General features: G+C 43.9%; 1 protein-coding gene across 10 annotated transcripts in view; it reads right to left on the minus strand.

Annotated features, from left to right (window-relative positions):
- Window positions 1-16,750, minus strand: part of pleca (plectin a) — a 92,715-nt gene that overhangs the window by 35,411 nt on the left and 40,554 nt on the right. For 4 of the 10 annotated variants that reach the window (XM_080516156.1, XM_080516153.1, XM_080516162.1 and 1 more), the window contains one exon: window positions 549-610. In XM_080516156.1, coding sequence (XP_080372282.1) covers window positions 549-610 — 62 coding nt within the window. Of the gene's footprint in view, window positions 1-548; window positions 611-7,730; window positions 7,908-11,844; window positions 11,999-16,469; window positions 16,589-16,750 lie in introns of those variants that run through there. The other 6 variants (XM_080516160.1, XM_080516159.1, XM_080516158.1 and 3 more) reach the window with 4 other exon arrangements.

Raw genomic sequence — 16,750 nt, forward strand, 5'->3', positions numbered from 1 at the left:
CACATGTTGGGTTGTGGAAGTAGAAGGTTCCTGTTCCCCTGCAGAGCCCTGAGAAACCCCCCCCCCCCCCCCTCCACATTGTGTCTGGGTCCCAGATGTGAAACCTGAGTTGGCCCCGACCGCAGAGCGCCAGCCTAAGCGAGACCAGGTGTTCGTGACTCACTGCCTCACACGTACGTGGTTAAGTCAAATAGCACGCATGTTAGTTTTTTTTCAGAACGCAGAGAGGCGATTGGTCGGCTTTTGTTTCGTATCGACTCAGCGTTGGGTTCAGGTGAAGCTCTCGAGCAGGAAGTCTCAATCATGTCAGAGAGAAATTGTGATTTAAGATTTGAACAGAATAAACTGCGGGACTTTCACGACAACAGCAGAACCTTGAGGGTGAATTAAGGACGACGTGTTTCCCCAACAAAAATCCCCCCTATTCGTTTTAATGCACCAAGTGGGAGGAAGTACACATTTTTATTAGCGCGGTGAACTTATCAAGTGTAATCTGATGTAAGAATGAATTGTTAAATGAATAAAGAGTCGCCAGAATGTGACCTTACCTTTATCAAATGTTTGTTGACCCATTTTGTGAAGGTCTTCTTCTGAACTCGATCCCGTTCGTCTGTGGAGAGACGGAAGCTCTGCTCAGTCGGCCATGTGAGAACAACAGCATGTGCACATTTGGTTCACTACAAATCGTTTATTTCATAAACAACCGAGCCTTCCAGCAGCAATGGAATCCGAGCAATGGGGTAGTAGTTCAGGCTTTGTAACAGTTTCTGTTTGGAATGCGTGTGTAAATAAAAGAAATACATTCGTGGTAAATTGGTTTCTCCTTGAGACTTGTTAGGAGGTGTGAATGTGATTGTCCAGCCAGGAGGGATCGGCTCCACATCCAACGATTCATACAGATAAAGTAAAGATGAATGGACTTTACTCATCATGTGCTTTGGGTCTCATCAGTCACAATCATCCAGTCACACACACCAGCAGGGAAGCTATTTGGAGCGACTTCGGGGATCAAACCACCAACCCAGGAGACAAAAAAGATGCTGCAGGAGTCAGAGAGGAATGTTTTCCTGTTTGTGTTTAGTACGACAACGAGAATTCCGCGGGCGTCCGTTCAGCTCCGCATCTCTGCTGGAACATGTTCCACCTTGTAAACTGTTGCCGTTTTGGCTTAGATTTCATTCTCTGATTACTCAAAACAAGAATGTCACATACCAGCAGGTACTCCACACTCTGTTTTGGTGGGATTTATGAAGCAATCGAAAACTTTGTAGAACAAACCACCGAACAAGCACCGACTAACATTCAGCTTCTATAGGCGAGGATTGTGAAATAACAAAAATGGAATCAGGAGACAGGACAAAGAAAGCCGTTATGCGTGTTGATTTAATGATCAAAGCTTGTGAAACTGATCAAATCACATGAAGACGGAACAGAAAAACCAATGAAAGAGATGTCGCGTGGCGGCTTCTTTTTTTTTTTTCAGGGTGGCATTACTGCAATGACTCATCGACAAACTCACAACTGTTTCCTGCGTCAAAAACAGAAGTGAAATGAATATAAAAGGAGAAATAATAATTCTGCTGCTTTTTTTCTTTCTTTTTTCGCAAAGGCATTGGAGCAGTGTGATGGGAACAGTGTTTTTTTTTTTTTTTTTCATGTTAACTCATGTGCCCTCTGCTCAGCACAATGCTTATAAGTGGAGACATTAAATACACTGTGAGGAATCGCATCAGGCACTAAGAGCTGCAAAACCCAAACCCAGCATGATGAAGCAAACGTCCCTGATCCCTCTGACAAATATCAGGTTTGCCGGCTCAGTTTTTAACCTGAAGCAGCAGAAACATAGGAAATAGATGAGGTGGTAGATTTGGCCAGAAACATTTCAATCTGGTTTTGAATTTTGCAATAAGCACTTCAAATGTTTCCTTTTCATTGTTTCTCAATATATTGAGTGGGAATTTATTTTCTTTTTCGCTTTTTTTTTTTTTTTTTTTTTACTATTTGCCCTTGGGAAAATTTTTTTTAACGTTAGTTCTGTTTGGGGAGTCGGAGCAGCTGACCAATAAAAAGAGGAAAAGAAGTGACACATAAAGGGGTGTGGCCCATTCGATTAAAAGGGAGGCAGCAGACCACTGCTGTCAGAGCTGGACTCTATGAAAATTATACGATTTGAATCTAAACTCTCGGACTCGCCCGGTGAATTTCCACGCCGCAGCAAGACAACAACTGCTAAACAACACCGGGACAACAGAAGCGTAACAGACTCTACCTTTCTTGTAATCCATGGCCTTGAGGATCCCCTGGTAGTAGGAGTCTTCCAGGAAGACCCCGTCACTGCCCATACTGTCAGAGGAGTAGGTCCTGAATCTGTGCTCCATCGTCACGCTGCTATCGGCTCATCAACACCAAAACACAAGCCTCTGCAGGGTTCGCTTGTTTTCTACCTTCAAAACTTCTCACTGTTTTCTGGAGCACTGCTGCACACTTTGGAGGAGACAAGTAGGAGTGTCCAAGCCACCGATTCAGTTCCTGATCTTCCTCCCTTTGCTATCTCTGACATTCAGGGTTTTTTTTTTTTTTTTTTTTTCACCACCTCTTGCAAAATGCCTGCCTGCGGGCGACGTTGTCAGAAGCAGTCATTCATCATCACAGAGCGCTCTGCAGTGCAGGGGGGGGGGGCTCTCCTCCCCTTGTGGCCCGGCACTGATATCTACACCCACACCCCACCCATCACATCACACCTCAGCAAAGACAAACCCAGCACCCAACCAAAACAGGCCACCGAGGGGATTACATTACAAGACTATGATTTTACTTTGCATCTTTCGTCGCTCTGAAAGGGATGTGCTGCTTTAAAACACTTTAACAAACTTTCAGAATATACGTCTTGTATTGCAAATATTCAAACCCTTTCCATTCTCACATGATTCGGTCTTTTTAGAGGACAAAAGGAACATTCAAGTTCTGAACTCCTACATTCACTTATGGGGAAACTCCCCTCAAAACACGAGTTGTTTTCCACTTCATTTCTCCACCTGTTTCTGTTGTAAAGTGCACCTAGTTTTTCAGATTTCCTAGCACTGTCCATCCAGATTTAATGTATGGAATGTAAACTGTTTACTGTAAACATTCGTTCTTCAAACAGCCTGATAAATCAATGTGATTTAATATGTGTAAGAATATTCTTGAATATAAAATAAAATGTTTGAGACAATAATAAATAAGTAATTTTTAGGAAATGTCACATTTTTCCACAATCTAAAAGAAATTGTGATTATAATTATTTCCTTTTTCCATAGTTCATATATTTTTGATGTTTGCTTATGAGCTTGGGATTCTTCATGTTCTCCCTCTGCATGTTTGTGTTTCTCTTGGTACTGCAGTTTCCTCCCACATGCATTTGGAGTGTATTGTTTTTCTTCTAGTGTGTGTGTGTGTCTTGTGATGGACTGTGACCTGCGCAGGGTGTGTCCTGCACCGCCCGCTGTGAGCCATGATCTCCTCCAGCCCCACATGACCCTGAGCTGAATAAAGAAGTACAGAAGATGAATGGATTCCAGCTTTTGGAAACAGATGGGACCATTGTGATTATTTTCAGCCTTCATGTCAGACTAATTGAGTTCACACTGCGACGTTTTTCATCTTTTTGTAACTGAAAATTGCATTAACAATAAAACCTGTTTCCTAGAAGTGAATTCCTCCGTTGAGAACGAGCATCAAATGTGTCCGTTTGACTAAAAGTACACAACGGAATGGAAAATGATGCGACTCTACTACACCCAATAATCAGAATAATTCTGCGCCACAGTTGTTTGGGAGCAAAACTTTTTAAATCGGAGTGACGCCACTCTCTTGGAAAAATCGAGTGTTAGCGTTGATCACAACATCGCTGGATGGAAAATACTATTTATCCAGGAAAATTGGTTCTTGTGCTCGCTAATGCTGAGCATAAACATGTCAAGCTACGTGTTGAGATATTGAAATGTAAAGTTGTATAAATTTAAGTGGACAGGAATTTCTTAATTTCCATGCCACAACTCAGAAAACCACTTGGAATTTGAAAGACGACCAAAAATACGCTAGAAAGTTCAACTGGTCTGTGTTTTTTAAGCTTCAGCTTATATTCAAAACCCACCAAACAGATTTTATTTGCATAAACTTAAATTTGTTTGCAAATAACAACCGGATATCTCATTAAACAAACTGGTAACAAAAGAAGGTCATCCAAGGCACTGGGCTTCATTTAAATCTGCAGTTTAACATCAAACTGCACAGAGTTTGGTTTTCAGAACCCGCAGACCGTTGATCTAGAAAAATGGAGCATTCTCTAATTTAATTCCAGACTGTATGGAAACAAAGCAGTGGAGCTTACTAACCCCACATGAACTCCACACGCTGAAGCCATCAGTCAGCAGTGTGTGGTCGGAGGCGGGACGGCAGGACATGTCGCACAGCATCTCCAAGACTCAATGAGACGTCTGTTTCCCAAAGCACAGAGCCAAGCAAGGAGTCTGCAGAACAAACGCCCTCAGCCGTACCTCACCATGGACAATCACCAGATAAACCACAAGCTTGGATGCTTGCTTCCATCTGGACGTGATTAGAAAGAGACTGACAGCGTTTTATCCATCAATAAGACTGAGGAGACATTTTTTTTTTTTTTTAAGGGATTTTGTGTTGAGGAGAGAATTCTGGATTTTTTTACTTTCTTTCTTAGATGAGCTTCCAATCATCTTTTGGGCCACTTCAAGAACTCAAACAGGGAAAAAAAAAGTGAAAAAGGATCGGCTTCCAAAAACTCTTGAGAGTCTCGATGCTGCTGCAGAAAATGATCCCAGACACAAAGCAGCCGTTGTAGTTTTGTGTGGAATGACTAAACAGTGCGTGTCTGTGTGCATAATGAGGAGTGTCCATGCAAATATCTATTCAAACAGCTACTGTCCGAGGTCCTGCAACACAGAGACCTTTGATGGACTCCAGCCGAGCAACGCCACATGTATGTGCACATAACAACCTAAATACCTGCAGCACCTTTCATCTGCAGGAACATCAGTTTTGCGTGCCATTACTGACATACAACTGTCAAGAGAAGACATTTTTGGGATGCTTATAGAGGGAGGTGGCTTGTTGGGACCTGAAAAGTGAAAGGAGCTACAGTAAGATTACACACCTCCTGCAGACCTTCACCTAAACCTAAAGGCTGTGGCGTGGTGAACGCTACTAGCAAAGGCAAACCAATAAACACCACCAATAAAGTGCTTGTGGATTTATTAAGAATCTCTAAAATCTGCAAAACACCACTAGTTTTACTGCACAACCAGAAGTTGTGGAATTTGCCACATTGGAGTCGGAAACAAGATCCAGAACATTGAAGGGTGAAGAGTATTAATGTGCACACTTGTGCATTGAAACTGCACATATTCACCAGCAGAATTTTGAATGAATGCATTTCTGCATCTGCTTGCATGGATTGTGCTGCAAAATGACATTGTGCAAAGTTCATTTGTATGTAATTCAACATCTGCAAGGTAGACAAATGGTCTGGTGATATTTTATATGATTGCTCCAATCAGCCATTGTCCCGTAGACACAGAGCAGCAGTGTGTGGAGATAAATCAGAGACGCCAGCGCTGATAAGGGTTTTATGCCCTCGATAGCGTGAAGGGCTTGGCATTCCTGGGAAAGGCGCGCCCACCCTCCTCACAGACAGGGGGATCCGCCTCTCGGTGATAAAAAAACAAAAAAAACAACACCCCCATCCGTATGTGCGAGTGACAGCACGCAGTGTCGATCCAAGAAACGACAGGAATGCGAACCAACACAGCACATCATCTGGCCTGCAGGTTCTGATGGGCTTTGTGATGGAGGGACGATGGTATGTCAGGAGGAACCCTGCCAAGGTGAGGGAAGGAAAGCCCAGGGCATTAAGGGGCAGGTCCAACCCGAGGCTGGTGATGAAATTGTCACAGAAGCATGCAGGGCTGTCACAGAACATGACGGCTCTGTGGGTTATTAAAGCTGAATGGAATTTAACTAAAACAGGTGGTGCAAAGAAAATAGGTGGCGGGAGAGGTGACCGATTAAAACAAATACAATAAAAAAAGGAAAGAAAAACACACTGTCCACTAAAAGCTGTATGTCAAGGTGAGTTTTCACATAATAGGAGCTGACTGCTCCAGCTCACGTTTGCAAAACAGGAATACTTTCCTGACTTTTTGTGTGTAAAAACACATGTAATTAACCCCACATGGTGCTTACAATGTTGCGGTTACATAAATACGAGGCGGTTGTGATTATGGGATTTATGCAGTTCAGATGAGACAGCTGAAATCAGTCTGAGAAGAAGACAAGTTCACTGCTCTGCATGGTTTGTCTCCCTCTGTTGGTGGAAAGACTCCAGTCATGAAGCCTTTTAAAGCTCTTATATATACTTTACTGAGATCCTCTTAAATGTCAACAGGTAGCCGATAACCTCCTTTTGTGCTGAAACTCTAATGGCAGCCGAGACTCCTGTATAGCCAGCCGGAGGCCACGAGGGGCTGAGCAGTGTTTACACACAGCTACGACCAGTCACTTTTAACTATGGGAAGACTGGTTTGTGTAATGGTTGCCATGACGAGGCAGCAGCAACACACACAGAAGCTGAGAGTCTGTTGGCGAAGCAGTTCAGGACCAAAAACCTCTGCAAGGCTTTGAAAAAAAAAAAAGAAGAAAGGAATTCCGGGCAGCATTTGTCACACACTCAGAGGGAGTTTTCAAGTCTGTAAACAAACACGAAGGAAAGTTTCCATTCACTTTGACTATTCTTTCTCTCTGAGCTTCCTGCTCCGACTGTTGGAAGAGGAAGAGTGTATTAAAATGTCAGCATAAGTTATCATGTTAAGAAGTGAGGAGGCACACAAACTGTTCCCTTTCATATAAGATTGTCTAACCTATAAACTCTATCATACGCTGTAAACTGATCACATTTTAGCCAAGAGTTTGTATTAAAGTTCCATATTCTAATGGAAGTGAGTAACTGGTAAGTAAAGTTACATATTTATAATGGGAACAAGACATCTGATAGTGATCCAAATGGGAACTTTAAAGTGAAAAAGTGTAAAATTGACTTTCAAAATGACAAATCATCCCTGTGCTGCTTCATGCGGAGAGTACACCACAGACTCCTGCTGGTACGACTTGTCTGTTGTTTGTTGTCATGTGAGCTTTCCAAAGATTAAAATGTGAATTTCCCAACCTGTAACATTAAGATTTCTACTGGAATGCACCACTATTAAACAAAAACAAGTTTGGCAAACATCTTAAAATGGACACAAACATTTTTAAATGAGGAATTAGGAAAAAGGTGTGTTATTTACTGTTCTGATCAGATTTTATTTTAATAAACAAATTTAGGATTAAAAAGAGCCAAAAGTAACATTCAACGCATTTGGGAAGCTGGAGACAGACAGGTGTTTTTTTTTTTTTTTTTTAAACATTTATTCAGTTACGGGTGAACACGTGAAAAGTAAACACCGTCTTTGTTTGCACTTCAACAAAAGAACCAACAAAGTAAACAGACCCGCACGCCCACTGTTTTTGGGCCTCAGGGCTTGTTGTATGGAGGGGTGGAGGTAAGGAAAAGGTTAACGCCATCACCATCAGCCCCTCCCAGGCAGCCCGAGCCTCCTCCTCCTCCTACTACCGCTGCCGGCCGGTGGAGATGGAGAGAGGGACGGCGGCGGTCCTACCTGCGCAGCACATTCGGCTGTAGAGATGAGAGCCCACTTCCCCGCAGCTCATTTCGTGGATGTAATTAACTCGTCGATACGCGTATTCCAGCTCCATCCCGCCGTACCAGGACGGCGGGGCAGCCCGCATCGTTTCCTCCGCTCCGGCCATCCCTTGCTTTGTGCGTAAAAACGCACGGCGCGCTGGAGTCGCTCGAAAACGCCCCCTTCCACAAATGCCTCGCGTGTGTGGCTGCTTGCTTTCCAAGCCCTCAAAACTTTCCCCTCCGCTCTACCGAGAGCCACATGGAGGAGGGAAAGAAAAAGAAGAAAAAAAAAAGGGTCGTGTCAGATTGCAAAGACACTGTTGTCTCAAGCCCGGCCCACTTCAGCGGAGTTCAGCGACATGGAGCGGAGAGGAGAACGCGCGGCTGCTCCATCCTGCTCCTCCCGCTGTCGCCTTTGTGCACGGGGCGCCATAACACTGATATGGAAGTCCCTGAAATACACACCCCAGAGGGCTGTATACACTGCTGGGAACGAGTACGCGCTACGTTCCCAATTTTGGCAGCCGTGATATCTCCCCCACTGTTGCGTAACGCCGCAGGCCCCCCTAAACTGCAAAACAGAAACCAGAATAACCTGAGGCAGAACGCGCTGATCGCGCCGAGTGAAGGAGGGACGCTCGCTTTATTGTCTGGCGGTGGGCAGTGGCCAGAGTGCAGGGTTGGCATGTTTAACGTTTTCCTGCTGGTAATAAATCTTCACATTCCCTCATTTTCTTTCACAGCAGCTGTGGGTCATAAATAATCTCTGACAGAGGAGTCAAGTTTTCTTTCTTTGCCTTCTTTGTGAAGTATTTCACTTTAACTGAGCATGTACATGGTGTACATGGCGCTCCTGTGCCGTTGACCGTGAATACAATCATTATCGTGGCCTTAAATCACTTTTATTGGAGGGGAGTGGTTTCTTGGTACAATGTGGCTTTAAGACCACAGCGAAGTAGTGCAAAAACTTTCCAATGCAAACATCTGCACACATTTTGCCACAAAATAAAGGTGGCAATTATTGTAGTGTACACAAATATTTTCAATTCATTAGCTTATTTTTTGTCCTAGTTTTTGTATTTTTTATTTTCTTGTACAAAATAAGTGTGGGGAAAACACAAAATGAAATTGTGTGATTATTTCAACAGGTTGTGAATGCAATCGTTAAAAGCTTTAAAACTAATAATGAATGCACTATTCCTGTGCCAACAAATACATCTGTAAATTTCCATCCGAAACATAACTTATATGTCCCTACATTTGGCACCCAACTGAACTGAAAGTGACATTTTAAAGACATGGGCGTGAACAGGTGTGAGTCTGTAAACGGCTAAATTCAGAGTGATAATTTTAAATAGGAATGCACCTGCTTATCTGGATAAAAACAGATCTGTGCTATTTTGCCATATTCAATCTTTGTGGCAAGTGTCCAGGCTCGAGAGAAGGTAAGTACAACCTTCCAAAAACTTAGCACAAAGTAGTGTATGAGTGGCTCAAACAAAACATTTGATAAAACAGAGTAAACATTGGATTGATAAGAGATATTGGTGTGCAGATTATTGAATGGAAATTCCAAATTATCTCAAATATTTTCGCAAAACCTGGCCAGGAGTCATTGGCGCTGCAGTGGGGTTCCCCCCTTTAACGTATGAACACAGTGTTGTATTGTTTGTATGACATAAGCTCCCAGTGAGGCGTTTACCACTGTTGTGCATTAAGTTACTTTATTGTGAAGGGCATGTAGGGACATTGTGGGTGTGTATTATTTTGCAATACTTGATGTCCTTGAAAATCGCCATGTTTTTTCACTTTGCAGTTAAAGTGTGTGGGGGGGGGGATGTCCTCCCTCGTCAGTGTGTTATTACTGTCTCACTGACGGGAGGCAGGAAAGTGAGTCACAGCTGCACACTACCAGCCAAAACCTAAACCCCAGCCCACTGTGTGCTGCATGAAGCCTGCGGTTTAGGCAGACATGGCCGTTAAATCTGCAGGGTCCTCCGTGAAACACTGCTGCCTTGGGTGTGGCTTCCTAAAAGCATCAGCCATGTTCAGCGCCGCAGCTGGCATCGTGGTGCTTTTTAATCCTGTGAGTCTTTAGCGACTTTAGAAACTAAATAATTAGCGGAAATCTCACGCAGCAAGAGACGTTATCAAAGTCTGTTATGGGAAGGTCAAAATCAATAGAAGCTGCCGACACGACTGATAATGGTTCATGATTTACAGAGATGCAGAATGACTCGTCACTCAGCGGGCGGCCATGCGGCACTGGGATTCCTTTAAGGGTCTGAGGATCAGCACGAGCGTTTTGTTATGACTGTATCCAGGATACACAGTCCACCGTCCTCAGTGTCGAGTTTACTACCTTCAGCCTTGTGCGCTGGTCACTGAGCTTTTTTTAAACCTGGCACTGGTTAAAATCCCTTTTACCTACTTTCCCCTTCCCTCCCACGAAAGGCACCTTTGTTGCTCCGGCAAACTATAAGTCAACTTACACAAGTGGGACTCATTACCTTGCCTCAACGTGTTCAGTTTGTATCGAACCCGTCATGTAAACAATGAGCACACTTACAGACTGATTGAAATCGATCGTGACAAGCCCTTCCTCTGTTAGAGTTACATCACAGACTCAGCGGCAGACATTTGGGCAGAGGGAACGTGATCGTTGCTGATGTCCAGGGTGTAACCTCGGCCTGCACTGCGGCAAACCAAGAGCTGAAAGCACATCTCCTCAAAGGCGAATCGACGAGATATTGACGGAAGGTGGAGATAATGCGTGGCCTAGTTTTGCAAAGCAGTGTTTGCCCACAGCTTCCCGGCCAAACAGCGACTCCACGCAACATCCCTTTGATCAGCGCCTCGACTGCGTGCAGGTTACACAACACGTGTTGTCCAACTGCACCGGTGAAGTGCAGATTCAAATAAATCTGTTTATCTGTTTGTGAAGATGCGTGCACATCAGCTCCCTGCAGAAGTTCCCTTCTTTTCCAAAGAAAAGAACTTTTTTTGGTCTTTCATTCTTCAAACCATAGCAAAGGCAGAAATGTGAAAATTCCTCATATTTACTCAAGGTGTGTCCCTTTACAACACCGCTCAGACAGGTGGAAGTCAAATTTTACACTATGTGTTCAGTTTGGAGAAACAACAAAACAAGTATAAAAACAAATATCAGTACATTTGTATGCTAATTGAGTTCAGTTCCATTCTGGTTGTTGAAGAATGGCACATGTAAAAGCTACTTCATTGTTTTTGACCAAAAGTGACTTGCCGAACTGTGGCCAAACAGGTTTCCCATATCTTCACATAAAGCTCTCTTTTGCACACTATCAGGAAGAGATCCTTTAATTTGCTTGTAGGTGCGTCACCTGCAGAGCCGTGTTTGACTGCCACCAGTTGGACGAGCTGCGTCAACAGCATAATGAGCCTGTCTGACGTTCCTGTGACATTAAAGCCACAGATGGCTGCAGGTAACCTTCAGGCTGCACAGTCGGGTCACCTTGCCTAATGGTTTTTACCCCCTCCGGCATCAGGAGTCTGAAGTCTGAACAAGATAAACTTTCAGTTTAACAATGAAAAACGATGCCAAGATCCGAGAAGAAGAAACAGGTCGAACAAGCCTATTAACAATACACAGGTGACGGAGAGCTTAAGGAGAGCACTATGAATAGCCAGGAGCTTAAACTCAAGGGCAAAAACATGAGTCGGGCCAACTCTCTGCAGAGAGAAAGAGTTTCAAAAGCCTTAAGGTGAAGTAAAACCCAGAAGAGAAGGTGAACCTGGAGATGGGGTGTGAATGCCGGAGCTCTGACGAATCCAAAACACCCACAAGAATAGTCCAGCACTCCCTACGTCACTACATCTGAGTCAGCTCTTACAGGGTTAACAACATCTCCACGCCACAGGAAGCCGAGAGAGTGAGGGAAAAAAGAGGGGGGCAGTGAGGTAGAGAGAGAGAGAGAGAGAGAGAGGAGTGAGCGCCATGAAAACACACGAGACGAGAGAGAGCAGAGGCGGCGGATGAGGACGTACCGGCAAGAAAGTATCTGAACAAGAAAAGACCTACTTAACTCGAGCGCTCAAGACTCTCTTACCTTGCTTCTTGCGTATTCTCAACTGCCAGACAACGAGTAAGGTAACAATGTGTCCCACAACCACCAGGGCTGGGAACACATTTCCAGGGGGGCTTGCCGGCATCGGGCCTGGTACAAAGTGGAGAGTCCCAGGCTGTGAAGACAGGTGGGAGGGCTGGGGCGTGAGGGGGGGGTGAAAGGTGAGGGGGAGTGTTGGGCAGGAGGAGGAGGAGGAGGAGTAGGGGGGGGGGACGAGCGCCTAGGGGTGTGGTGCCATCCCGGGACTTTAAAACGAGCGCTGCAGCCAAGTTGTCCGTGACTTTTAGAAAGAGGCAGAAGACTGAGAGCGCACCCCTCCCGCTGCTCTCCCTCCTCGGTGACTCAGTCCTCTCGCAGAAGTGGCTGATCTCTCTCACTCAGTCTCTCCCTCCCTCCCCCTTTTCCTCTGTACTTTACCCCAACAATGCCCTCTTTATTGTCGATATACACTCCTGTCTGTTGTCTAAAGTTGCACTTATCTCTGAATGAGTCAAAACTCTCAGAGCACAAGCAACTTCACAACTGTGACGTAGTTAAAAATAAGTTTTGCCCTCTTCCACAGCTCAAGTGACTCCACTGGTTTTGCCCTACTGGGATTGGCTCTCCTCGCTCGCTGCAGTCCTGCTGCAGCAGTTAATAATATATGAGGCTGTTTTGTGTGACACACACACAGACACACACACACACACACACACACTCTCGGGTCAGCTTTGATAAGAAACAAAGGAAGAGAGATCCACCTTGAGCCCGGTGTCAAAGTTTCCAACTCACTCGGTCTATAAGATTTCCTTTTTCATTCTGAAGCTCATTTTCCACTGCGGTTAATGAGTCATAGACCGTCCAAGGACAGCCCCTTCCTCTTTTTTCCAAATATTTGTATTGAAGCCATGCCTCTCTATTTAATTTTTCCCTCTCGTATAATACCACACTCGCTATCAAGCCTTTATGTAACTCCGCTGTGTTCCCCTAATTGCTACCTTATGTTTGGACAGGACTACAATTGTGCATTTGTTTCCCAGAATCTCTCTCTTTTTTTTTTTAACTGGATTCTGTTTTACCAGCAACCGTTTCAGCAACTGCATTTCTACCCTATAAATCATAAAATGCTTTCTTGTTTCTGCTCCACACCAGACCTGTGGTTAGAACCCTGAGAAAGTCTTCAGGTAAAACGTCTTGAGCTGCTTCACACTGACTGAACGTTTTAGACCCGTTGAACCGTGTCAAACTGCCGTAATAACAAGGGTCTGCTGTCAGCACGCGTTAACGAGTGAATTCTTCAGCGAATGCTCCACTTTCTTGTATGTTACAGAAGCAACACACCTTTTGCACTCAATCTTAACTCCAAACAGGAAACTGTTTGGTGCAACAATACCTGCACATCACCTGTTTGCGTCACCGTGGCGACATCACCAGCCCGTCGCTGCAGGCAAAGATGTCGTTGCCAGCGTTTCTGTTGTTAGAACGCCGGTGGAGGATTATTCGCTGGTGTGCTGCCAGCCGCTCAGAAACCCAACACCAAGGCCGGTGTCACCATCACACATTTACAGCATTGCAATGTCGCACGCCTCCCCGGCTCCATGAAGCAGGTCGAAAATAGACGACGCAGCCGAGAACCTTTGGTATGCGCACGAGGGTTAAATCTATAGAACGAGGAAGAGGCAGAAGAGTCCTGTGATGTTCAGGCCTCGTGTCGGCTGAAATAAACTATTATCAGTTTGGATGGAGTTGATTGAAAGCAAAGGGTTAATAAAAAAGTTCAACTCATGATTGAATGGATGAATGAATGGTTTATTTTGGTTACAGTTACAGTGCAAAAATAGAATTTTGTGCATTCAGCTTATAGTGCTTAAACGTTCACACAGACATTTTCTTTTTTCTTTTTTTTTTACAATTTCTGGAGCCAGAGTGGTGATAGGCTGAAACCAAGGACACCGCTGATACAAAAGAAAAAAACTAAAACTTACTCAGAGTTATTATTCTTAATTCTGATTTCATCATTTTTCACTGTAACATTTATTATTTTATATTTCAATGTTTTTTGAAGCGCAACAGATTTCCACTATTTTAAGTTGTCGCTAAGTCCATTCCATAATGTGAATTGAAACAAATCTATATTTAACATCAGCTATCACACTACCTCTTTCAAAGAGACCCAATCCTCTTGAATTATAATTATATTCTCTGAATGAAAGAAAAAGTTTGAAATAGTATTTCCATTGTTTTTAAGTCTGGTTGTTTTTAAAGGATATTCCAGAACAATAAGTTTTACTTTTTGAACTTCATATGAATAGCACAATCAAATGGCAATTATTTATAGTAACAAGTCACATTGCCACACCCTCTACACTCTAGGGAACCACTGATCTTCAAACCATTTAACAACAGTTTGACTTATTCGATACAGTTTTATCCAGTTGTATGTGCATGAAACATTTAAACATCCACATGTCATGTGTGCGAGGAAAAGATTTGTTGTATCACTTATCGCTTTGAAGAAACGCTCAGAAGTTACCAGACACAATCTCTTGGCCACGGAAGGGTTAACACTGCCTCCCGACTGCCAAAAATCAGAAGCCAAAGTTGCAATAAAGAAGATTAAACGAGATTGGTCACTTTAGGTGGGTCTGAAGAACTGGCAGTGCATAGTGAGACCTTATGTGATCCCAGTTTCAAAACACTGACCAAATACCCAAAAGGCTCAGAAACTGGCAGAAGAATTTGGCTAATAAAGTCAGAGAAGATTGAGCAAAGGGTATAAACCAGACGTCTGGAATAAATTAACTCCACCACTCCCTCATGGGAGGAGCCGGCTCACTCCCACTTTCCTCACATGGTATGTGTGTCCTGCTCAGCCATTCCCATGTTGTGATGCATACTTTATATACTCCCACGCAGGCATTATAGTAACATATTTCACATCGTATGAGAAGTTAAATTGTCTCAATGGTTGCTATGAGAGCATTTCCCACCAGCAAAGGTGGATTCAAGAGAGGAATGATAGGAATGCCAGAGATGCTTCTAATCTCACAAGCTTCAAAAACAATCCCGGTGCTGGGAGTGGCAGTGTCCTCAGATGGCATGCATCATGCAAGTAATTCATTTCTACATTGTTTCCGTCTACTGCAGCATCCTCAAGTGCATAATGAAGAGCCCAAACGTGTACATTTCTGACAAAATAAATCAAACCTTACCCAGACGACGGGGTCGTAGACAGAAACAACAGCAGCACCGGTTCATCCTCTCTGACCGTCTTTCCCGACTTTTAGAGAAAATAGAGAACTGCCAGGGAGTCAGAGCTGACCCCACGACATTGTGTGCTGATCAGAACCAGGGGGGCGTGCAGAAGAAGTGAGGGGAAGCAAAAAAAAAAGGAAAAGAGGCAGCAGAAGCGGCGGGGAAGCAAAAAAAAAAAAAAAAAAGTCGACGGCGTTGCTAGTTTGATTCAATTTGTGAGGCTTTCCTCAGTGGAAACTGCATCTCAAGCCTGGTGGTTTTCTGACAAGCGCTGGACTGAGTCCATGCGCAATGCTCCAGAACCTCCCAGGGACACATTTTTTAACAGGATTTAAACAAAGAGTGGAAAACATGACTTTTTGCCAGCAAGCTACCATAACAAAGGGCTTCTCTGTGGAAGTCCGAAAAAAAAAAGAAAAAAAAAGCTGGAGACGCTCATATCATTGCCCCCACATATGCAGGATATGGATGAGTCTGAGTCACAACAGCAGCCCTGACTGATTTAATGCTCAGACAGAGAGATACAAGATATTTTTGCAGTGTGACACAATGGCTGCTTTGTTAAATACAATTATACTTTGGGTCCTTTTTTCTAATATTATTATAACAGAGCTGTGCTGAATAGTGCTTAAACCAATATTAACCAGGAGCAAGTTGAAACTCTTTAAACTTTACAATGCTGACGGAATGAGTGATAGTCTTTGAAATGTGTGTTTTGTGTATAACTGGAGTATCTTTTTCTGGAGCATTTGTAATGAAATCAATTATAAATACATGCAGACACAAGTAGAATAGAACATATTTTGCAGGGAACACACACGGTTTATCTGGAATTGTGTTATCTGTGCAGCCGTGCATTAACCCTGAGCCCACTGGACTCACTCCTTCACATTTGATTAACTATTTCGTGCAAGGAGAGATGTGTGCCAGCCAGTGAGGGGCCTTGCTGTGGCCCACACCCCTCTGCTTTTAACACCAGGAAACATGATCTCCGACACTGCCGCGCAGCGTGGGTGGTGTCGAAGCTCAAGGTCTCCACTGTAAAGCTAGAAACTGTAATTTTCTCCACACTTCTTCTCCAAATAAGCACTTGCTGTCGTCCTGTGATCAGACTGAACCGGACATGAAATGTTTAACTTGTTGGAACACACTCTTAAGAAGGCCTGTGTTAGATTAATCTCTGAGACAAAGCGCTCTCCTCCTTTGTTATCTGATACACTGACGGTGAGAGACACGCCCAAACCTGCTTCATCCTCTTTGGTCCTTTTGGACAAACTGGGACCCGGCAGAAAGCATTTCTATGCTGACACCTTTTGGTAAGAAGACAGAACTGTCCCGGCATTAAAAAAAAAAAAAAAGAAGAAGCTTCCTACCTTGGCCGTGTTGAATCAAAGCCTCCATGAAGTCTCGAGAAATATTCTTTTCCATCGTGGCATGAGTGGATTTGTGCCGATTTCTCCTCACTCGGTGAATAATTCAACACATAGTTGTCCGGCGCAGAGCAGCAGATCTCTGGCTCTGCTGTGGCTAATCCAATTCAAGTACAGTATGGTCTTTTTAAATGTTGCAGTTTCTGTTCAATGAAGGCTGGGCTGAACCAAGGGGGCAGATGAAAGGTGGCAACTGGCAACAGATGTTCTCATCCGGCCTTCTT

Source organism: Blennius ocellaris, assembly GCF_963422515.1.
Source record: "Blennius ocellaris genome assembly, chromosome: 20".
In the NCBI taxonomy this organism is placed as follows: domain Eukaryota; kingdom Metazoa; phylum Chordata; class Actinopteri; order Blenniiformes; family Blenniidae; genus Blennius; species Blennius ocellaris.